The 23,615-nt window shown below is 39.3% G+C and overlaps 1 protein-coding gene across 2 annotated transcripts in view; it reads left to right on the forward strand.

Moving 5' to 3' along the window:
• Positions 1–320: 320 nt before the first annotated feature.
• LOC145792612 (V-type proton ATPase subunit a3-like) overlaps positions 321–23,615 on the forward strand; it is a 34,498-nt gene continuing 11,203 nt past the window's right edge. Inside the window, exons 1-6 of one of the 2 annotated variants that reach the window (XM_082873611.1) lie at positions 772–853; positions 2,086–2,130; positions 3,092–3,166; positions 3,810–3,932; positions 4,037–4,144; positions 4,319–4,429. In XM_082873611.1, coding sequence (XP_082729737.1) covers positions 3,828–3,932; positions 4,037–4,144; positions 4,319–4,429 — 324 coding nt within the window. In that variant the 5' untranslated portion in view covers positions 772–853; positions 2,086–2,130; positions 3,092–3,166; positions 3,810–3,827. Of the gene's footprint in view, positions 854–2,085; positions 2,131–3,091; positions 3,167–3,809; positions 3,933–4,036; positions 4,145–4,318; positions 4,430–23,615 lie in introns of both variants that reach the window. The other variant, XM_082873610.1, reaches the window with a different exon arrangement.

A 23,615-nucleotide genomic window follows, 5' to 3' on the forward strand; every position in this document is an offset into this window, starting at 1 on the left:
AATAGTCCTAAATCAAAATGTCAAAACAAACATAGGATGATTGGGCCCACGGATTAATAATCCTAATCCCATGCTTTAATCCTTCCAATCAAACATGCCCAAAAGGAAGCACTAGGGAGCACTAATGAGTTGGCTCTTCTTTTGATGTGATGGTTAATTCTTATGTTTTTCTTTTTTTTCTTTTATTTTTTACATTTTTCAACCCATTAAAACTATTAATAATGAGATTTTTTTTTTTCTGATAATAATGATGAGATTTTTTTAATGATTTCTATCATTGTTGATATTAAAATAACCAAACGTTTTTAAAAATAAATCCCAAACAAGAATTTTAGCAAACGCAACTTTAACAAGCAACGGGGAGAGTTTGGTAGGCGATCGCAGTAGGCTTGCGTAAAGAGGACAACACGACGAACCATTACGAAAACGCAGCGAAAGATCACTCACCCGTACATCCCCAAAATCAAATCCTGAGAGGGCCCCCCAACTAAAACAAACCTCTCTCATTGTCCTCTCACCACCTCAGATTCGCTCGCACCGTCGTCTTCCTCCGATTAATTCTCTCCGGCTTCATCACATTGCAGTGATCAAATCAAATCAAAGCATTGCGCGATATGTATATATGAATCAACCAATCTATGCAAAAACACGTTCACATTCATTGTAATTGTAATCGTAATTGTTGTGATAATCATTATCGTTGAAGAAGATGGGAGAGAATGGAGGATGTTTTCCGGCAATGGATCTGTTCCGGTCGGAGCCAATGCAGTTGGCTCAGCTTATCATCCCTATTGAATCGTCTCACCGAACCATTTCCTATCTCGGAGACCTTGGCCTCTTCCAATTCAAAGACGTAAGTTCTATCTATATATATGTGCGTCTGATCTTTGTTAGCCTGTTGCTTGAATTTATCTTTATTTCTAGACTTTTTCAATTTTATTTTATTTTTTTAATTTTTTTATGATAGATTGGAGGTTTTTGGTTGGTACATAAATTGATTCTCCACTGAATTCTTGTTCTATCCTAATTTTTTATTGGCACATTTTGTTTTTTGATTTTTACTTCTTTTTCTTTTGTTTGTTTTCAATTTTTTTTCTGGAGTATATATATATATATAATTTTGGTAACGAAAATGACATTTTTTTCTCCAATCCTTGCTCTTCTTACTCATCTAATCCGAGTAAAAATTCCTTACTCTCTGTTTTTTTTTTTTTTTCTTCTTCATCAAACCTTTTTTTGAAAGATTCCAAACTTGTCCTTGAAACTTGTTTTAACCAATTTTGTTTATTTTATTTTATGTTTTTGTGAATGAACCATCTTTAATTCTTAAAATTTCATCAAATTTGAGTAAAAATAAGACTGTTGGAAATTTGGTTAAGGATTTGGTTCATCTTTGATTTAGTAAAAAAAAGGCCTCTTACTTGATTTGATACAGATCTGATGAAATGGTTGGATCACACTTTTAGCCCCTTTTGTTTTTCATAAAATTTGAATTTGATGAAGAATTGGAGATGCTCTTAAAAATATTAATAGGGCCATGATGATGGCCGTAGTGCTTTGGTTGACAAATGCTGCAGCTTCGATGACTATTCAATGATTTTGTTCATGAATGTTTGTCTGAAAAATGTGAAAAAAGTTTGGATATATGGGGAGATGTGTGCAGTGCAAAAGATTCAGTCCATGAGTTGCAATCGTTGCATCTCGCACCAGCATGTTGACTTGTATTGTGCTAGATTTTATGTGAATTTTCATGAATGCTATGGCATGTACAGGCTGTGTGAACCAAATTCTCAAGTTGTTTTTTAGCCTTCATCTTTTCTTTGTACTTGCAGTTGTTACTTCTTAATTTATAATAATTGGTGAAGAACTGTATTACGAATGGTTTCACTTTGTAGAAGTTCTCATCATTTGCTTACTATGGCTATAAGATGAGCATGTTTTAGATGGTTTTGAATGACAAATTATGGATGTATACCTTAGTTGATGATAATCTAATGTCTGAATCTTTGAATTGTTCTTGAACGTCAACATTTTCTTCTTTCAAACCTTGATGTTAATATCTTTGCTGTGTCTTATGTTCCCCAGCTTAATGCTGAAAAGAGCCCATTCCAGCGGACATATGCTACTCAGGTACATTTTGGTTCCATCCTTATTATTGTTGGACTGAGGTACATCATTATGTAAATCTCTGCTTTTGTGGCTTTACACATTAACGTAGGGATTGTTTGGGTGATCTGAAAAGAGGACCAGATCATGCCCAATTCCATTAAGTTATCTGTTGTTGTTGTTGTGTGTGTGTGTGTGTGTGTTTTTTTTCTTTTTTTTCCCCTTCCTCAGACAAAGGTGTGCCTGCACTTTTGAAATGCTTTGTCCAAACACTCGAAGTTTTAAAACCTGTTAAGTGGTGGCCCCTAGAACTGGTTTCGGCTCTTCCAGGTCCATAGGTTTGATTTTTGTACAGTATCCATGTTGACTTTGTAGATCTATCAGCTTGTTTATCACTAAGAGATAAAATCTCTGTTTGTTGATTGGTTAGTTGCTATTCACTAAAGAAATGGTCTGGCAACAGTATGAGTATGTTTATGTATCTTGATGTGTTATGTAATCTTAAGATAGTGGGAAGCAAAATGAACATCTTCAGAGCTTATTAATGGAGTATGTTCAGAACCACAGTGAATGGCTCAGAACCTATAGAATGTGGATTCAACACGGCACATATATTCTGGGGCGACAGAACCATAAAACGACAAATATAGTGAGGAAGCAATTATAACCTTAGGATGGCATAGCCTTAAAGTTAAGGGGCCCAATTTTCTCTAAGGCATCGTGTAACGCTACTATTTTATGATTTTGGTCATTAATATATGATTTCATTTAAAAGGAGTTGTAATATCATGTATATAATTTTTTATTTTTTATTTTTGATAAATAATATGTATATAATTTTTAATACATACAAAAACAATTTAATAAGATATCTTGCTCGGGCATGTCCAGCAAATGTTCTGAATGTCATTTGGTGTGGTCATGGCTTCTTTATAGAAGTGTCCTTGTGATGTAAATTCAAGCTTTCATAGAAGTGTCCTTGCAGGATGACATGTACTCTACTAAAAGCTTGTAATGGAGAAGAAAACTAGCTTTTGGGAATTCTCTTTGAAGTGCCAAAGTATGTCTTTATGTTAATGGCAAAACCTTTCCATCTACAGCGTATTAAATGCTTTTTTCCTTGTACAAGGTTGAAACATCAACAATAATTCTTTTTGTTTTTCATTATACACTTGTGCAAAATGAAAAATCTTGAGTATATTACTCTAGTATATTAGGTCACGCAAGCGCTTACTTGACATTCCAAAAAGTGCTTATGGTCAAGGAGGCAGTTGTCTACCACTTTACTTTTGCCATGACGCTTTCATGCACATGCATGCTCTCATGTATTTGTTTTGTTGTAAGACCATGCACACTCAGTTGGTTTTGTCTGGGCTAGTTTTAATTTCATTTGGTTTCCAGGTGGCATGATACTTTTGATTCATTATGTGCGTCTCAATTATATTTTGAGCCTTTTGTAGAATAACAATGTAAAATCATTATTTGTTCTTCCTTTGTTAATGCTCTATATCAACACCTCCCTTTACTGTTATAATACAAACTTTTATTTTGGCCATGTGTACTTGTGTCTTTTTAGTTTGACAAGCTACATGTGGCTTCCATTATTTTCTATAATCCTTGAAATTATGCTTGGACATTGTTCATTAAATAAAAATCCATTTACAACCCATATAATTTTGATGTGTGTAAATTTCTTTAAACAGATCAAAAGATGTAGTGAAATGGCACGGAAGCTACGTTTTTTCAAGGAGCAAATTATGAAGGGAGGTTTATTGCCCTCATTAAGATCTACCAGTGGTACTAACATTAATTTGGATGATGTGGAGGTATGTTAAGCTTTGGTAACTTGGTTTTATAGCTTCTTCTTTTTTCTTTTCTTTTTTTGTTTATATATTTTACAGCTCAACAATTTTCTGGTGGGTGTGGCTAGGTAAAACTTGGAGAACTTGAAGCTGAGTTGATGGAAATGAATGCAAACAGTGAGAAGTTACAATGTGCTTATAATGAACTTTTAGAATATAAGCTTGTTCTGCAGAAGGTATGCCTATTTTTGCTACTTTAGTCATTCGGTTGGATGGCTAATATAGACATATTTGTTGAGCTATTCTTTCTGCGTTTATTATGTCAATCAGTGTTGAAATATGTTCAATTCTTCAATCCCCCTTGATCTTTTAACCTGGGATACGAAGTGAGTTCAATTTCCTCATTTCAGGCTGGTGAATTTTTCCATTCAGCTCAAAGCAATGCTATGGCACAGCAGAGAGAACATGAAGCACGTCAACTTGGTGAAGGATCTATTGACAGTCCTCTACTCATGGAGCAAGTACTATTTGTAGTTTAGCTGTTTCAATTTTTTATTGTTTATATGTATGTTGGCACATAAATTTTAAACCAAATTTATGTTTAAATTTCAAATACAGTCAATGACACACATAGAGCCTACAATAAGATTGTTGTAGGCAATCACTTCCCAAAATGATTAACTTGCTCCGTTGAAGTGTATAAATAAAACAACGTCGTATCTTAACGACGTTATTCAAGATGCTCAAATGACACCTGTAGAGCCTACAGCAAAGACACCACACAGGATGAAACCCCAAAGATCAATCCGGTTAATCAGATATACGATTAATCAGATAGCGCTATTATTCAGAATTTAAATGGCGCTATCATTCAATTTGAAATTCAAATATCATTCAATTTGAAATTCAAATTGAAGATGAAGCATTCCTATCACCTGATGGCCCTCCATAAATATAAGGACCATCACACAAGACGGGGGATTGGAAGATCAGAAGTGAAAAAGATCAGAGAGAGAGAGAAAGAAGTTGAGAGCTAAACAAATCGTTATAAGAAAGAAGAAGAGAAGGCTAGAGAATTCAAGAACCTACGCTAATGGCGATGAATAGGTAAAGGGTTCCAAACCCAAACTGTATTTTGTATTCGAGGGTTCAAAACCCATAATAATCGTAATAAAATATTTTCTTTTTTTAAAATTGTCTTTTGTTGTTTATTTTGTTCTTCATTAATCAGAGGTTTCATTTTGCATAAAATGTGTAATTAACGATCTGAAATACAGATCGGAAATAAGAACCTGCTATTCAAATAATCAACACTGTTTAGTCAAAAAGACTAAACAGTGGACATTTGTAACATAAAATTTTGAAATGTGTTGAAACACTTCATGTTTTAAAATTTGTGTCTACAAATTCTGGCACGCCCAGTGGGACTTATTTCTCCTCTCATCTTTTGAAGAACAAAATAATAATAATATATATATACAGTTGATACTTACTGACGTATTCTTTTGTTATAGGAATGCTGAAGCAACTGTTGGGAGACAAGCCTACACTCCAGTGGTTCTGAAATCACCAAGGTTGGAGATAGCACCCATCACCCAAGGGGCTCCGGAGCGAATGCTCTTGGCTGTCCCAAAGGTAGAGTCAACGAAATCCTGGAAAGATGCACTTCTTTCCCCTGCCACCCAAGGGGCTCCGGAGCGAAAGCTCTTGGCTGTCCCGAAGGTAACTGGTGTGACGAAAAAAGTCACACTTCTCCAGAAAGCTGAAAGTTTGAGAAAGATTACTGAAGATTATGTGAAAGCGTCAAAGCAGTACGCAATTGTGAGGGCCACAGCCCGAACGAAGAGCTTTTTAATTCAGGCAAAGGAGGCTAATCAGTTTGCAACTACGACTTTTGTTGCAGCTTCAACGGGGGCAACCAAAAATGTTGTGGCCCAACTACTCAAAAGGGTAGAAGACTCCATTAAAATGGTGGAGTTTGCCCAGAAGAAAGCTTCTGTTGAAAACATGGCCATCATTAGGGCCATTGGGAGGAGGGTAATGACCCAAACTTCTGTTGATGAAAAAAAGGCCCCTGTTGTTGAAAAAACAGTTGATGCCTATAAACCGATAGTTCTGTTCAGAGCACAAAATCGGTCAAACCAAATCTCAGTCAACTCTCAGGAGCCAAAAGAACACCCGTTGGCTCAACAGGGTTCAAATAAGGAACACCCGTTGGTCCGACAGAATAAGGAACACCCGTTGGCCCAACAGAATAAGAAACACCCGTTGGCCCAACGGGATTTGAATCAACATCAATTGACCCACTCTAAAAATGTAGGGACTGTTTTGAAAATTCATGAGGAATTTGCAAAGGCACAAACAGTTCCTTCTATGCCCTTAGGGGCTCAACTTGATATGCCATTCGGTCCAGTTTCGAAAAGACAAAGGCGAAGAAGAAATAAAGCTTTAAAAAAACTGGAACTAAGAACAGTGGCAACAAATGTTATAGGAGCTATTGAAAGGGCTCTCTCGAAAGATGAACCCCAAAAACAAATTGAAAGTCCTATCTTTGTTGGAAAATCCAAGGTGGATGAGGGTAAGCAACCCTTGAGAAATATTTCTACTTTGGTTGAACTATCTATGGAGGGAATAAGAAAAGGGCCTGTGACAAGGTCCATAACCCGTCAGGCTCAAAACAAAGCATCGCAGTCAGATGCTTCAAATATGAGTAATGTTGTGGGGGTTGATAATCCTTTATACGAACAAGATGATTCTATCTCGTTTGTTTCAACAAATATTGGAAACAATGAATTGAAAGATATCAACAAAGTCGCGGTTATGATGACTGAGGTTGAGAAAGAAGGTGAAAGTTCGCAGGTCCAACAGGACCAAAGTCTCAAGGAAAAAGTGGTGGCCCTACAAGAACAACTCGAGAGAAAAGAACGGGAAATGGCTGCTATGTTGGAGCAAATGCAACAGCTGCAGGCCCAAATGACAGGACCAGGAAGTGCACCCAAACAAATGACACAACCTGTTGTAGGGACATCTGTAGGCATACAAAGTACACTAGCCCCAGGGGGCAATGGTCCTTGTTACTCTGATCTGACCAGTGGTGGTATGAATCCAATGCTCATGGCCATGATTGATGATATGGTGAGGAGACAAGTAAAGAAAGTCAAAGAAAAAGATGATGAGAATTTTCGAATAATTACAAAACCTTACCCAGCATGGGTAGATGCTGTTCCATTCCCTTCTGGTTTTTCCCAACCAGATTTCAAAATGTTTGATGGAACAGGAGATCCAAGACAACATGTGGCTCATTTCCTTTCAAGATGCGGGCCAATAGCCCAGAATGAGGCCCTGTGCCTGCAGCTATTTGTCCAATCGCTTGAAAGTTCTGCATTTACTTGGTATGCTAATCTTCCTGAGGGATCAATCCTAAATTGGGATTCCATGGTGAAGGAGTTCCTTAAACAGTTCTGCAACACACAAAGACGAGTTGGAGTACCAGAACTGATTGAGACCAAGCAACGTGACAATGAGTCTGTTACAGATTTCATTGCAAGATGGCGAGCTTTGACATTTGCTTGTCCTCAAAAGTTTACACAATTAGAGTTAATTCGGATGTGCCTTAACAACTTCCGACATGAGCTCTCTACGGCTCTTATGGCTCAAACTTTTGAAGGATTCAATGATCTATGCACTAAAGCTCATGATATGGAGCTGCATTTAGCTAAACGAAGGAGGTCTAGGGCCGTTGAAAGGGTTGAGTCCTCGACTGCAGCTACAATCGAAACCAGAAAGAAGGGTCCCGTTGTAGTAGGGGCTAAAAAGCCCAAGGAATTTAAAAAGGTGACTATGAAAGAGAGGTTGGAGAAAAAATATTCTTTCATGGATGATCTGGTCGAAGACCTATTTGAAGATCTGTTGGAGCAAAAGTTGATTGCTCTCCCTGAGGTGAAAAGACCACATGAGGTAGGAAAGACCAATGATCCAAAGTATTGCCCCTACCATCGTTTGATTAGTCATCCGATAAAAGAGTGTTTTGTTCTGAAAGATAAAATTCAAGAACTTTTGGACTCTAAGATCATTGAGCTCCCTCCTCAAGAGAAAGCATCTGCTAACCCAATCACTATCGACAATGATAATGAAGGTGAATGGGTTGTTTATCAGTCAAAAAGCATGAAGAAAAAACAAAATGCCACAGTGAAAGTTAGAAGTGTGGTTGATTCAACAACACAAGGGCCAAAAGTTTCCAAAAAGAAAAAATCAAAAGTTTCTAGGAAACTAAAAAAAGCCAGAGTAAATAAGAGAAAAGGAAAAAAGAACCCAAAGAAGGAAAAGGGGGAGAAATTGGTCCCTGATGAGCAGTTAGAGCAAGATCCTCTTGTCCCAGTTACATTGGAGGAATTTCTACCTTCAAAATTTCAATCTGTGGAGTTGCAGACATACTTTGATAAAAGAAGGAAGGAAAAGTTTACTTTGGCCCCTTGCCTAACCATCATTGTTTTGAGTGATAGCGAGGAAGATGAGGGTGAAATTGGTTCAAAAGTTAGGGAAGGGGATTGCATTACATCTCCTATCTGTATACCTGACTCACCAGAGTATACACCAACTTCTCCAGAATACACACCGGCCTCTCCAGAATACACACCAGCCTCTCCAGAATATACACCAGTTTCTCCAGAGTATACACCAGAAGCCTTTTCTCCAGAGTATTCGCCAGTACCACCAATGTACTATCAAAGCACTCCAGAATATGTAAGGGGAACAGAACAAAGAGACACCGGGTGTAGGTCCGACTCTGAGCTTGTAAAAAAGGCGAAAAAACGACTACATTTCAAGGATGATGAGTTGAATGGCAGGTGTATGTCGGATGATGAAGTATGGAAGCATTCAAGTAAACAAGCAAAGTCATCTCAAGTTGAGGATCCTAATGAAGATTGGGAACTTAACTTTTCCCCTGATGATTCACCACACACATCCCCAGCTAGGACATACGATGGAGAAAGTGTATCAAGTGACCACTTTGACTTTCCTTGTAATGTCATCACTGTGGACGTAAATTTTGAAGAGCGAGAAATACATATCATTCGCAATCCAGGTGATGATGAGAAAGCAAAAATTGAAGCTAGAAGGGAAACAGAACATCAGGTAAAAGTAACAGTCTCTTTGAAAGATGAGGGTTTTGAAGCCCATCAAAATTTGAGTATTGAAAGAAATCAAATTTCTGGACACCCTTTCCCTAATTGGGTCGAATGGGTTCAGTTCCCACGAGGATATGCAGTACCTCGTTTTCCTTTATATAATGGGACAGGTTATCCAAGGCGCCATTTGGTTCGTTTCCTTGCACAATGTGGAAATACAGTAAAAAGCCAGGCGTTACTTCTACGGCAGTTCGTTCTTTCTTTGGAAGGATGGGCAGCGGATTGGTACTTCAGCCTGCCACCTAATTCAATCCCAGATTGGGACACCATGGCTGATCGATTTTATAGGACATTTTATAAACCATGGCCAATAGAAATTGAGATGTCAGAACATTTGGATGACGAAGGTACATCTTCTCAAACATATGATTTCATAGAAGGGACAATTGAGGAGAAGATTGAAACTGCCCTTGACCTTCGAGAGATGGGCACTTATCGCCCAAGGGATTTGTTCCCTTTATGGGTAGAGCAAACACCATTTCCTGAAGGATACGAACTTCCAAATTTTGTCCTATATGAGGGTTATGGAGATCCTCAAAAACATATTAGGCGTTTTTTGAAACAGTGTGGGGAAACAGCTCAAAATGAAGCACTTTGCCTAAAACAATTCCCCCTTTCCTTAGAGGGGATCGCCTTTGACTGGTATTGCTCCCTCGATGGAGTCGTGGTGCCTAGTTGGGAGGCCATGAAGAATGGTTTTGAAGATTCTCAATGCTTTTATAGGCGTGACTCCCGGTATCTAAGAAATGGGAGAAGAATGCAGCTTCAGGAAGATGGAGAAGTGACTGATGATGATGATCACCCTGCAGCTGGACCAGTTAACATGGTCCAAATAAGTGAGGGACCAAAAGAAGTTGAGGTCAACGGAAAGGCGGTTGCTGAAGTATGCCAGACTTACTTGACCTACCGGAGGAAATTACGAAATCCTCAAGACCCTCAAACGTCAGAAGTTTCACAGGTCTTGCTGGAGGAGGAGCAAGTGAAATATGATGTGCTAGCTCATCTAAAGAAAATTCCAGCATTGTTGAGTGTATATGATGCACTGAAAATGTCTCCAGAGCTTCGAAAGTCTCTAATATATGCCCTGTCCAAGCCAGAGGATTTCCACAAAGAAATCGAGAGTAGAAATCAAGAGAAGGCAACTACATGCATGGCTATGGTAACCTTTGGTGACAAAGACATGTGTGCTGAAATGACAGACCATAATCGGCCTTTGTTTATCACTGGACTTATCCATGATGTGAAAATTTCTCGAATTCTCGTTGATGGAGGATCTGCGGTGAACCTTCTGCCTCGGAGGGCCTTAAATTTGTTAGGGGTTCGAATTTCACAACTTCGCCCAAGTCGTTTGGTCATTCAAGGATTTAATCAGAATGAGCAACGCCCAATGGGGAAGATTGAATTGCGAACCAAGTTTGGAGATATTGAAGAAAGTACTGAGTTCTTGGTCATTGATGTAGACACCTCCTACAATGCTTTGCTTGGGAGACCATGGATGCATAATCATCATGCAGTGCCATCAACTTATCACCAATGTATCAAGTACCCGTTGCTTTCACCCAAAAAAGAGGGGATAATTGTGGCTGACAATGATCCATTTGGTGAAGTAGAGGCCTATTATGCTGATGCTCGCTTCTATACAAAGACTTCACAAAGAAAGGAAAAAGATGTGAAAAAGTCTGAAGATACTCCGAATGTCAAAGACGTTCTAGAGTCTACTCCAGTTTCAACAAAAAGAACTTTTCGATATGTGCCAAAGTCCGAAAGGAAACTAGGGGCAAAGGCTCTAGCCCCAATAAATCCAATTTTGGATCTCAAGGGTGAGTTCACGTTGCCATTAAGGAGGACAGAATGTACCTATGTGGAGAAATATAATAAGATTGTGGTCCCTTCTAAGGGAAAAGGATCGAAACCCATCATATTTCACTCACTTGGAGATGTTGAACAGAAAGTGAAAGTTGAACAAGTGCCAGAAGAAAACATCTCGAGTTTTGAGAAGCCTAATTTCAGTGCAGAAATTACACAGATGTTGGTGAAAGTTGGTTTAGATCCTGAAAAAATACCCGAAACAATGACACCCTTTGACTTTGCATTAACGCCTTCGCAGAGGCAAGCTATACAGCAAGGCGGTATTATCACCGCTAGGACAGAAGGGTTAGGCTATCGGGGTGATGAGGAAAAATTTCCAGTAAACATGACTATCACTCGAGATGTGTCGGAAGATGTTGACCAAGATGAAGCTCAACCTGCACCAATAGAATTTGAAGCAGGAGGCCAAGCTACCGTGGATGACCTTTGTGAAATAAATCTGGGTGATGAAGGAGAAAACAAACCAACCTTCATTAGTGCAAATTTAAAGGAAGAAGAAGCCTGGCAATATATTTCCTTCTTAAGGGAGTATCGTGACATATTTGCATGGAACTACAATGAGATGCCCGGTTTTAATCCAGAGATTGCAGTCCATAAGCTTGCAATTCACCCTGAGAAACGGCCAGTTAAGCAGCCTCAGAGGCGAACTCGACCAGAGCTTACAGCCCAAATTGAAGCCGAAGTCGACAAGCTTATCAATGCAGGATTCATCAGGGAAGTCAAATATCCAACCTGGCTAGCAAACATAGTGCCAGTCAAGAAAAAGAATGGTCAAATCAGGGTTTTTATTGATTTCCGTGATCTCAATGAGGCTTGTCCTAAAGATGACTTTCCTTTGCCCATCACTGAACTTCTTGTAGATGCAACTACTGGGTATGAAACCTTGTCTTTTATGGATGGATACTCTGGATACAATCAAATTCGAATGGCACCTGAAGATGAAGAAATGACTGCGTTCAGGACTCCGAGAGGAGTCTTTTGCTATAAGGTAATGCCTTTTGGCCTGAAAAATGCTGGGGCCACGTATCAAAGGGCGATGACTGTAATTTTTGGTGATATGCTCCATGACACCATCGAATGCTATGTTGATGATCTTGTCGTCAAGACAAAGGAAAAGGAAAACCATGTGGAAGATTTGAGAAAAATCTTCGAACGTTTGAGGAGGTACAAACTCAAGATGAACCCACTAAAATGTGCATTCGGAGTTTCATCAGGAAAATTTCTTGGGTTTGTGGTTCGAAACAGAGGGATTGAAATTGACCCTACCAAGATTAAAGCCATTGCCGAAATGCCTCCTCCACGAAATTTAAGGGAATTGAAGGGGCTACAAGGGAGATTGGCCTATATCAGAAGATTTATTTCTAACTTGGCTGGTCGATGTTTGCCATTCTCAAGATTGATGAAAAAGGGTGTTCCATTTGAATGGGATCAGCAGTGCCAAAATGCTTTTAATAGTATTAAGGAGTATCTTTTAAAGCCTCCAGTACTCATGAGCCCAATAAAAAGGAAACCACTTTTGTTGTATATAACAGCCTTGGATGGTTCGTTAGGGGCACTGTTGGCACAACATAATGAGCATGGGAAAGAAAATGCCTTGTATTACTTGAGTCGTACTTTGGTTGGGGCAGAAGTCAATTACTCCCCTATCGAAAAGACATGTCTTGCCTTGGTGTTCGCCTTGCAAAAACTAAAGCACTATGTCTTGGAACACGAAGTTAAGTTGATATCAAGAGCAGACCCCTTGAAATATATACTTTCACGGCCCATACTTTCAGGGAAAATTGCAAAGTGGGCTGTAATTCTCCAACAATTCGCAATTGAATATGTTCCCCAAAGAGCTGTAAAGGGGCAGGCTCTAGCAGATTTTTTGGCAGCACATCCTATACCTGATGACTCACCTCTAGTAACTGATTTACCAGATGAAGAGGTTATGCAAGTAGAAATTCAGAAAGGATGGGAGATGTATTTTGATGGAGCTTCAAGGAGTCCAGATGGCAAAAAGCAAGAAAATCCTAAAAACAATAAAGCTAGAATTGGAATTGTGTTTGTGACTCCAGACAATGCTATAATCACCCATTCTTTCGCCTTAAGTGAAGGATGCTCCAATAATGAGGCAGAATATGAAGCTGTAATTGCTGGATTAGAATTGGCATTACAAATTCCTATTGAAGAACTCTCAATTTATGGAGATTCGGAACTGGTGGTAAAGCAACTCCGTGGAGAATACATTGTTAAGAAAACAAGTCTCATCCCGTATCATGAAAGGGCTGATCAATTGCTTTCGCAATTCAGAAAAACACATATTTTCCATGTGAAGAGAAGAACAAATGCTCGAGCTGATTCACTTGCAAGTTTGGCTGCATCACTCACCCTACCAGATAGCAAAACAATTACTATCACAGTAGGTGAAAGAAGGGTGTTGCAACCTTTAAAAGAGGTTTCTGACTTGGTTCCAATCTTGGTTGTCACCACGAAAGGAGAAAACGAGGAGGATTGGCGGGAACCATTCATAACTTACCTCCAACATGGTAGGCTACCTGAAGATAAAGTAAAAAGAATTGAAGTGAGACGCAGGGCTACCAAATTCGTCCTGTGGAAAGATGGAACGTTATATAAAAGGTCTTTGGATGGAATGTTCATGCGGTGTATAGCCAAGGAGCGTATTCAAGAGGTAATGGCAGAAATACATGCAGGTGTATGTGGGGCACACCAAAGTGGTCCTAAATTACATATGCAGCTAAAACGGTTGGGATACTATTGGCCGACTATGATTGCAGATTGCATAAATTATGCTCGGAGATGCCAAGTCTGTCAATTCCATGGGAACTTTCTCCACCAACCCCCAGAGCCTTTACATTTAACAACTTGTTCTTGGCCATTTGCAGCATGGGGCATGGACATTATTGGTCCTTTTATACCTCCGTCTTCAGCAGGATATCGATACATCCTAGCTGCAACTGACTATTTCTCAAAATGGGCAGAGGCCGTGGCTTTAAAGGATATAAAAAGCACAGTTGTCTCCGAGTTCATCCGAACCCATATCATTTACAGGTTCGGGATTCCAGAAAGTATCATCATGGATAATGGACAGCCGTTCAGGAGTGATACTTTGAACAAGTTATTTGCTAAGTACAAAATCAAAAACAACCATTCATCAAGATATCATGCACCTGCCAATGGTTTGGCAGAAGCTTTCAACAAGACATTGTGCAAAATTCTCAAGAAGATGGTGGATAAGAACAAAAAAGCTTGGCATGAGAAGTTACAAGAAGCTTTGTGGGCTTATCGGACTTCGCACAGAACTCCTACTCAAGCAACCCCTTATTCGTTGGTCTTTGGAGGAGAAGCAGTGTTACCACTTGAGGTTCAAATACCATCATTGCGAGTGGCAATACAAGAGTCCTTAACGGAAGATGAAAGCGCAAGAGTGAGGTTGGCTGAGCTCGAGACCCTAGATGAAAGAAGGTTGTATGCTCAACAGAATTTGGAGATCTATCAACAAAGGATGGCAAATGCGTTCAATAAAAGGGTGAGGCTTTGCTCCTTTAAAAAGGGAGACTTGGTACTAATGGTTAGAACACCCATAGTAGTCTCACGAAGAACCAAAGGAAAGCTTGAGCCCAAATGGGAAGGACCTTATGTGGTTGAGAAGGTTTATTCTAATGGGGCCTATTTGTTGATAACGATGGATGGTGACAGAATCATTCCCCCAACTAATGCAAGGTTCTTGAAAAGATATTACCCTTAAGAAAGCCTGCTAGGTTGAAAACCCGAAAGGGCGGTCTAGGCAAAAGTTAGGGCAAAAAAAAAAAAAAAAAAAACCACCAACGGTATTGTATGTGGTTAAACTGCTAAAATACCTCACCGAAATCTAAGGTGATAAAATATTAGATACTCCTGGCCCGCAAGAGTATAAACTGTGTACGGCCAAACAAAAGTCAAACCCACCAACGGTATTGTATGTGGTTAAACTGCTAAAATACCTCACCGAAATCTAAGGTGATAAAACATTAGATACTCCTGGCCCGCAAGAGTATAAACTGTGTACGGCCAAACAAAAGTCAAACACCACCAACGGTATTGTATGTGGTTAAACTGCTAAAATACCTCACCGAAATCTAAGGTGATAAAACATTGGATACTCCTGGCCCGCAAGAGTATAAACTGTGTACGGCCAAACAAAAGTCAAACCCACCAACGATATTAAAACATTGGATATTCCTGGCCTGCAAGAGTATAAACTGTGTACGGCCAAACAAAAGTCAAACACCACCAACGGTATTGTATGTGGTTAAACTGCTAAAATACCTCACCGAAATCTAAGGTGATAAAACATTGGATACTCCTGGCCCGCAAGAGTATAAACTGTGTACGACCAAAATAAGACAAATAAATGTATTGTATTGAGAAATTTCATATAACAAGTAAATCTATTGTGTACGGCTAAAATAAGACAAATCAATGTATTGTATTGAGAAATTTCGAATAACAAATAAATCCATCACTGAGCGAAATTTCATAAATACATTATGTTCGGATGAATAACAAAATAAAAGTACATTCATTCATTAAGAGAAGCCTTAGCCCTTTCGAAGGCACGTTCCACAACACTGTGTTGTCCATTCTTCTTCTTGTGTTGGCTCAAAACATTCAGAGCAGTTTGCACGTCTTCTTCTGATTTAGAAACACTCTCGGAAGCTTGTGCAAAATCACACATAAAATATGCATGTTCCGCTTGGGTGGATGACAATTCCTTTTCAAGTTGTTTGAGTAACTCTTTGGTTTGAATAAACCTTTCATTAAGACCCGCAATGTGCTCATCCGACTTGATAATTGAAGCAACTGTTCATGTTCGCCAGAAACTTTGTCGAAATGAAGCTTCTTCTCATAGTATTAGGCCTCAAAGAGGTTAGTTGAGGCAAAATGTCATAATATAAAGAAATTGACGAAAATCCCTTGCCAAGGACTCAAGCCGTTGGGGTGACGGACACAGTCACTGCCAAGGTTTCAAGTCGTTTGGATGACGGACACAATCACTGCCAAGGTTTCAAGTCGTTGGGGTGACCGAGGCAATCACTGCCAAGGTCTCAAGCCGTTGGGGTGACGGACACAATCACTGCCAAGGTTTCAAGCCGTTGGGGTGACGGACACAATCACTGCCAAGGACTCAAGCCGTTGGGGTGACGGACACAATCACTGCCAAGGTTTCAAGCCGTTGGGGTGACGGACACAATCACTGCCAAGGACTCAAGCCGTTGGGGTGACGGACACAATCACTGCCAAGGTTTCAAGCCGTTGGGGTGACGGACACAATCACTGCCAAGGTTTCAAGCCGTTGGGGTGATGGACACAATCACTGCCAAGGACTCAAGCCGTTGGGGTGACGGACACAATCACTGCCAAGGTTTCAAGCCGTTGGGGTGACGGACACAATCACTGCCAAGGTTTCAAGCCGTTGGGGTGACGGACACAATCACTGCCAAGGACTCAAGCCGTTGGGGTGACGGACACAGTCACTGCCAAGGTTTCAAGCCGTTGGGGTGACCGAGGCAATCACTGCCAAGGACTCAAGCCGTTGGGGTGACGGACACAATCACTGCCAAGGTTTCAAGCCATTGGGGTGACGGACACATTCACTGCCAAGGTTTCAAGCCGTTGGGGTGACGGACACAATCACTGCCAAGGACGCAAGCCGTTGGGGTGACGGACGCATTCACTGCCAAGGTTTCAAGCCGTTGGGGTGAAAGACACAATCACTGCCAAGGATTCAAGCCATTGGGGTGAAGGACACAATCACTGCCAAGGATTCAAGCCATTGGGGTGAAGGACACAATCACTGCTAAGGATTCAAGCCATTGGGGTGAAGGACACAATCACTGCCAAGGATTCAAGCCATTGGGGTGAAAGGACACAGTCACTACTAAGGATTCAAGCCACTCATTGCCATTAGGCTAAAAAGGGCAATGATACCTGCAAACAAACTCTAACGCCTTGCGTGTTGCCTGCAAAAGAGGGAAAAAGATGTGAGCTATTCCCAAAAAAAAAAAAAAAAAAAAAAAAAAAAAAAAATCGTAATTCGTACAGTTACAATTCACTTGCACGAATCACGAGGGGGCATGCCTTGATTAGATTAAATTAGGAAAAAAATTTAATCTTAGCCAAAGAAGCCAAAGGGCAAAGCAAATTTTTGTAGCTTGGGATTTTGCTATCATTTGTCAAAAGATACAAGCAGCAAGTTCCTTGGTCATATCCACAAGTAAGGATACATGCTATTAAAAAAAAAAAAAAAAAAAAAAACAGGTTGCTAGACAACAAACAGGTTGCTGCTGCTGGAAAAAAAAGGTGTGGTTTTAATCTTTACATGCTTGTCTTGGCTTCAAAAAGGGTCTTTGTTTGACTATTTGGGTTTGTGGTCTAGCAAAATGGACTGTCTTTATTCATATCTAGGCCATATTTGCTTAACAAACATGACAGCAGATTATACACATAATACATTTTTAGAACGAAGAATGTAAAAAAAAAGGTGTGGGTTGCTGCTGCTGAAAAAAAAAAAAAAAAAACAACAAAACAAAAAAAATGGTGTGGTTTTAATCTTTACATGCTTGTCTTGGCTTCAAAAAGGGTCTTTGTTTGACTATTTGGGTTTGTGGTCTAGCAAAATGGATTGTCTTTATTCATATCTAGGCCATATCTGCTTAACAAACATGACAGCAGATTATACACATAATAGATTTTTAGAGCGAAGAATGTAAAAAAAAAAAGGTGTGGGTTGCTGCTGCTAAAAAAAAAAAAAAAAAAAAAAAAAAAAAAAGTTGTGGTTTCAATCTTTACATGTTTGTCTTGGCTTCAAAAAGGGTCTTTGTTTGACTATTTGGGTTTGTGGTCTAGCAAAATGGACTGTCTTTATTCATATCTAGGCCATATCTGCTTAACAAACATGACAGCTGAGCGGTTCATATGGGTTATAAGAGGGCTCATGGAGAAAAAATTTCTGCTGGAAGGTAAAAATAAAAGAAAAGAAAAAAAGAGGTTTATTCAGGTTATATATGTGTAATAAAAAAAAGGGACTCATGTAGAAAGAAATTTTGCTATAGGGCTAAGTGAAAAAAGAGGTCTTAGCTTCATCAAAAAACAAAAAGAAGAAAATCTTGTGGAAGTTAAAAGCACAAGAAAAAGATACTGTTTGGTCTTAAAAAATTGTTTACATGGTTGTCCTGATTTCAAGAACTATGTGGATTTATGGGCTAGCAAAAGGGGCTGTTTTTGCCATCATATAAAAGGCACAGCATTCAATGGTGAGTTCATGAAATAAATCTGCTAAATAAACAGATTGATGCTATAAAACAGCACCAGATTGTCCTGTACAAAAAAAAAAAGAAGAAGAATGATAGAGGTACAACATGCAAAGTCCTGGATGGCCAAGCGAAATAAGAGGATGCTACCACAAAGATATAAAGTCTTGTGATATAACATTGCGTCAGATTGTGTACAGCATGCAAAGTCCTTGTGGTTTGACAAGTAGGCCATTTAAAATATATATATATATATATATATACAAAATAGAATTTGCCAAATAGCATAGACTTAGAAAATATGAGGAAGAAGAACTCCGAAAATATGAGGAAGAAGGAATATATAACTTAGAAAATATGAGGAAGAAGAACTCCGAAAATATGAGGAAGAAGGAATATATTTCTGTTATATTCAAAACTTCTTATTTTACAAGACCAAATGACACTCCTTATATAGGAGATATTACAAACATCATTATAACCCATTATATGCCACTTACATATTATATATTACCACTATCTACCACTATCTACCACCAACACCACTATCATATTCTATACATGCCACTATCTACCACCAACACCACTATCATATTCTATACATGCCACTATCTACCACTAACACCACTATCATATGCCACTATCTTATTATATGCATTAACACAAATTTCCAGCACTCCCCCTCAAGCTGGTTTGAAGATATCTTCCATAGCCAGCTTGCTAGTCAGCTTATCAAATTGCTTCTTGTGTAGTCCCTTCGTTAGCACATCAGCTAATTGTTCACCTGTTGGAAGGTAGGTCATACAGATTATGCCAGCATTGATTTTCTCCTTGATGAAATGTTTATCCACTTCTATATGTTTTGTGCGATCATGTAGAACTGGATTATGAGCTATAGATATAGCTGCTTTGTTGTCACAATAGACCTTCATAGGTGTCGGGTGAGAAAGCTTTAATTCTTCAAGAATTCTTTTAATCCACATTACTTCACAGATTCCATGGGCAACAGCTCTGAACTCTGCTTCTGCACTACTTCTAGCTACCACATTCTGTTTTTTACTCCGCCATGTAACTAGGTTCCCACCTACAAAGGAGCAGTATCCGGATGTTGATCTCCTGTCTGTAACACTTCCTGCCCAGTCTGCATCTGTGTATACTTCAACTTGAAGATGTCCATGTTTCGTGAACAGTAAGCCTCTCCCTGGAGTTCCTTTCAAATATCTTAAGATCTTATAAACGGCCTCAAAGTGCTCTGCCCCTGGTGAGTGCATGAACTGACTTACCATGCTGACTGCAAAGGCAATATCAGGCCGCGTATGAGATAAGTAAATTAATTTCCCGACAAGTCGCTGATATTGTTCCCTCTCTTTGACTTCTTCAGCCTTAGCAGCTTGTAACTTCAAGTTAGGCTCGATCGGAGTCTCCATCATCTTACAACCAAGCATACCTGTTTCTCCAAGGAGATCAAGAACATATTTTCTCTGATTAACGAATATACCTTCCTTGGATCTTGCAAATTCCATTCCGAGGAAATACTTGAGGGCTCCCAGATCCTTAATGTGAAATTCTTTTGCGAGTTTCTCTTTGAGGGCTGCTAACTCTGCTTCATCATTACCAGTTAAAATGAAGTCATCAACATAAACAATCAAAATTGTAATTTTACTGTTTTTTGAATGTTTATAAAATATTGTGTGATCTGCTTGACTCTGCGAGAAGCCACAACTGATAACTGCCTTCCCAAAGCGTTCAAACCATGCTCTCGGTGATTGTTTGAGTCCGTATAATGACTTGTTCAATCTGCATACTCTGTCGCTTCCAAGTCTCTGCTCAAATCCCGGCGGTAGGCTCATGAACACCTCCTCTTCAAGATCACCATTGAGAAATGCATTTTTAATGTCAAGTTGATGTAGAGGCCAATCTGAATTTACTGCAAGAGATAACAGTACTCTGATGGAATTTATTTTAGCAACAGGAGCAAACGTCTCCTGATAGTCGATCCCATAAGTTTGAGTGAAGCCTTTAGCCACCAGTCTCGCCTTGTATCTTTCAACGCTTCCATCTGCGTTACATTTTATCGTAAACACCCATTTACACCCAACTGTTTTCTTGTCTTTGGGTAGATCAACTATCTCCCAAGTACCACTTCTCCTTAAAGCATTCATCTCCTCCATGACTGCTAATTTCCAATTCGGATCATCCAATGCTTCCTGTATATTCCTTGGAACAAACAAGTGTGAAATCCTAGATGTGAAAGCTCTATGGTTTTTAGACAGTCTTTGATAGGAGAGGTAATTTGCAATAGGATGTTTAATGCAATTTCGGACACCTTTCCTAATTGCTATAGGAACATCAAGGTCAGAAATAGAAGGAATAGGATTACCTAAAATTTCGATGCCAGAACTCGGGTGGACATTCGGGTCATTAGGATGGACATTCGGGTCATTATTCCTCAGATGAAATCGCTTCCTAGTATAAACCTGAAGCTCAGGATTTAGATCATTTTGTAGTACTTCTCCCCCTAAACAAGAATCTTCTTGACTAGGCACCATAGAACTTGGTTCTCCTAAGTGATCATTATCAGACAGATGTGGTTTTTGTGTAGGATAAATGACATTGGGGAGCGGGATAGAAATATCCCAAAAACGGTCTTCTACTCCACTTGTCTCCCCCTGAAGAGAAGTGTTGGGGAAATAGGATTTTGTTTCCACAAATGACACATCCATACTCACATGAAATTTCTTGGTTTGAGGATCGAAACACTTATACCCCTTTTTGTTTGAGGAATAACCCAAAAAAACACATTTTATAGCACGGGGGTCAAGTTTTGAACGAAATTGACTAGGAACATGAACATAGGCAGTACATCCAAAAACTTTGGCGGGTAAATCAGAAAACAACCTCGTGTCAGGAAAAAAAGTTTTGAGACAATCGAAAGGTGTTTTGTATGTTAACACCTTTGTAGGCATCCTGTTTATCAAATAAGAGGCTGTTAAAATTGCTTCACCCCATAAATATTTAGGAACATGCATGTAAAACATTATAGCACGTGCTACTTCAAGTAGATGTTTATTTTTTCGTTCTGCAATGCCATTTTGTTGAGGGGTATCCCGACATGTAGATTGATGAAAAATCCCTTTTTTTTCCAAAAACTCACCCAACTGCTCATTGAAATATTCTGTTCCATTATCAGAATGTAAAATACCAATTTTGGTTTGAAATTGGTTTTCAATCATATTGTAAAAATTTGTGAATAAATTTTTCACGTCAGATTTTTTATTCATCAAATAAATCCAACATAAGCGGGTATGGTCATCAATAAATGTAACAAACCATCTTTTACCAGAAAGAGTAGTGATTTTAGAAGGGCCCCAAACATCACTATGAATCAAATAAAAAGGTTTGGAAGCCTGGTAAGGTTTTGGCAAATAAGTAGAGCGATGAAATTTTGCAAAAATGCAACTTTCACAATGAAAAGAAGAACAATCAATCCCTTTAAATAATTCTGGAAATAAATGTTTCAGATAAAGAAAACTAGGATGTCCTAGCCTATAGTGCCATAGCATTATTTTTTCTCGAACAGAGATTGAACTAGTACTATTAAAGCTCTGAGCTTTTTTATTACTAACAGGTACTTCATCAAAGTAGTAAAGACCTTCAAGCATCCTAGCACGCCCAATCATCATCCCCGAGTTCTGGTCCTGAAATTCACAATGGGATTCAAAAAATGTAACACGACAATTAGAATCCTTAGATAGTTTACTGACAGACAAAAGGTTACAGGCTAAGTTGGGGACGTGAAGAACAGCATTGAGATTAATTTTCTCAGTTAGTTTAATAAATCCTTTTCCTGCAATAGGTGAAAAACTACCATCGGCTATTCTGATTTTGTCATGACCAGAACAAGGGAAATAGGCACTAAATAAATGGGAAAAACTAGTCATGTGATCGGAGGCACCGGAATCTATGATCCACGGAGAGAAGTTTAGGCAAGAGAAGGCTTTAGGATTTCTACCTGTTTGTGCCAACAAAACACTAGGAGTACCGGATGAGGAGTTGGATTTTATCAGCTTTAAGAGTTGATCAATCTGCTCTTTGTTGAAGGGACCTGAATCGGCTTCATTAGCGGTAGGAAAGCCACGATTCTTCTCTCCTTGTTTGCTGCTTTTCCAGTTGACAGGTTTGCCATGGATCTTCCAACACGTTTCGCGTGTATGGCGAGGCTTGTTGCAAAAATCACACCAGACCCGTGGCTTATCATCAAACCTGCGCTGGTAATTTGCAGCCTTGTTGGCCGCAGCATCGCTAATTAAAGCAGAAATTTCAATTGATTCACCAGTACCTTTTTTCTTAAGCATGACGCTCCTTCGGCTCTCTTCCCTTCTGACTTCGGCAAATACTTCGCCAATGGATGGGAGAGGAGGTCTGCCAATAATTCTTCCTCGCACTTCATCGAACTCAATGTTGAGGCCGGCAAGAAATTTGTAAACACGGCTGTCTTCCACAGTTTTCTTGTGGTGGTTGCAGTCGTCAACCGATTTCCATTCGTATGTGTTGAAGATGTCAAGATCCTGCCACAATCTTTTCAACGAATTGAAATATTTGGTGACGGAATCATCTCCTTGACGAATCTCTCCCAACTTCAAAGTTAATTCGAAAACTTGAGATTGATTTCCTAGGTCAGAATACATCTGACTAACATTATCCCACAATTCTTGTGCAGTAGGATAGCACATGTAATTAGAGCTTATATCCTCCTCCATGGAATTGACCAACCATGTCATAACCATGGAGTTTTCAGCGTCCCAACTGTCGAACAGCGGATCATTAATAGCAGGAGCCTTCTTGTCACCAGTGATGTAACCGATCTTTCCTTGCCCACGGATATACATCCGGACAGATTGTGACCAGCGGAGAAAATTATCACCATTTAGGCGGATGGTGGTGATTTGGACAGAGTGAGAGTTTGACGTTTTCACCGGAATGGCAGCGGCAGGGGTTGAAGTGGTTTCGGACGTGACTTCCGACATGGCTATGACGGTTTTAGGGCTGCTGTGTTTTTTGTAGCTCTGATACCAACTTAGAAAATATGAGGAAGAAGAACTCCGAAAATATGAGGAAGAAGGAATATATAACTTAGAAAATATGAGGAAGAAGAACTCCGAAAATATGAGGAAGAAGGAATATATTTCTGTTATATTCAAAACTTCTTATTTTACAAGACCAAATGACACTCCTTATATAGGAGATATTACAAACATCATTATAACCCATTATATGCCACTTACATATTATATATTACCACTATCTACCACTATCTACCACCAACACCACTATCATATTCTATACATGCCACTATC

The sequence above is a fragment of the Camellia sinensis genome, chromosome 6 (assembly GCF_055761805.1).
Source record: "Camellia sinensis isolate YWXY chromosome 6, ASM5576180v1, whole genome shotgun sequence".
In the NCBI taxonomy this organism is placed as follows: Eukaryota; Viridiplantae; Streptophyta; class Magnoliopsida; order Ericales; family Theaceae; genus Camellia; species Camellia sinensis.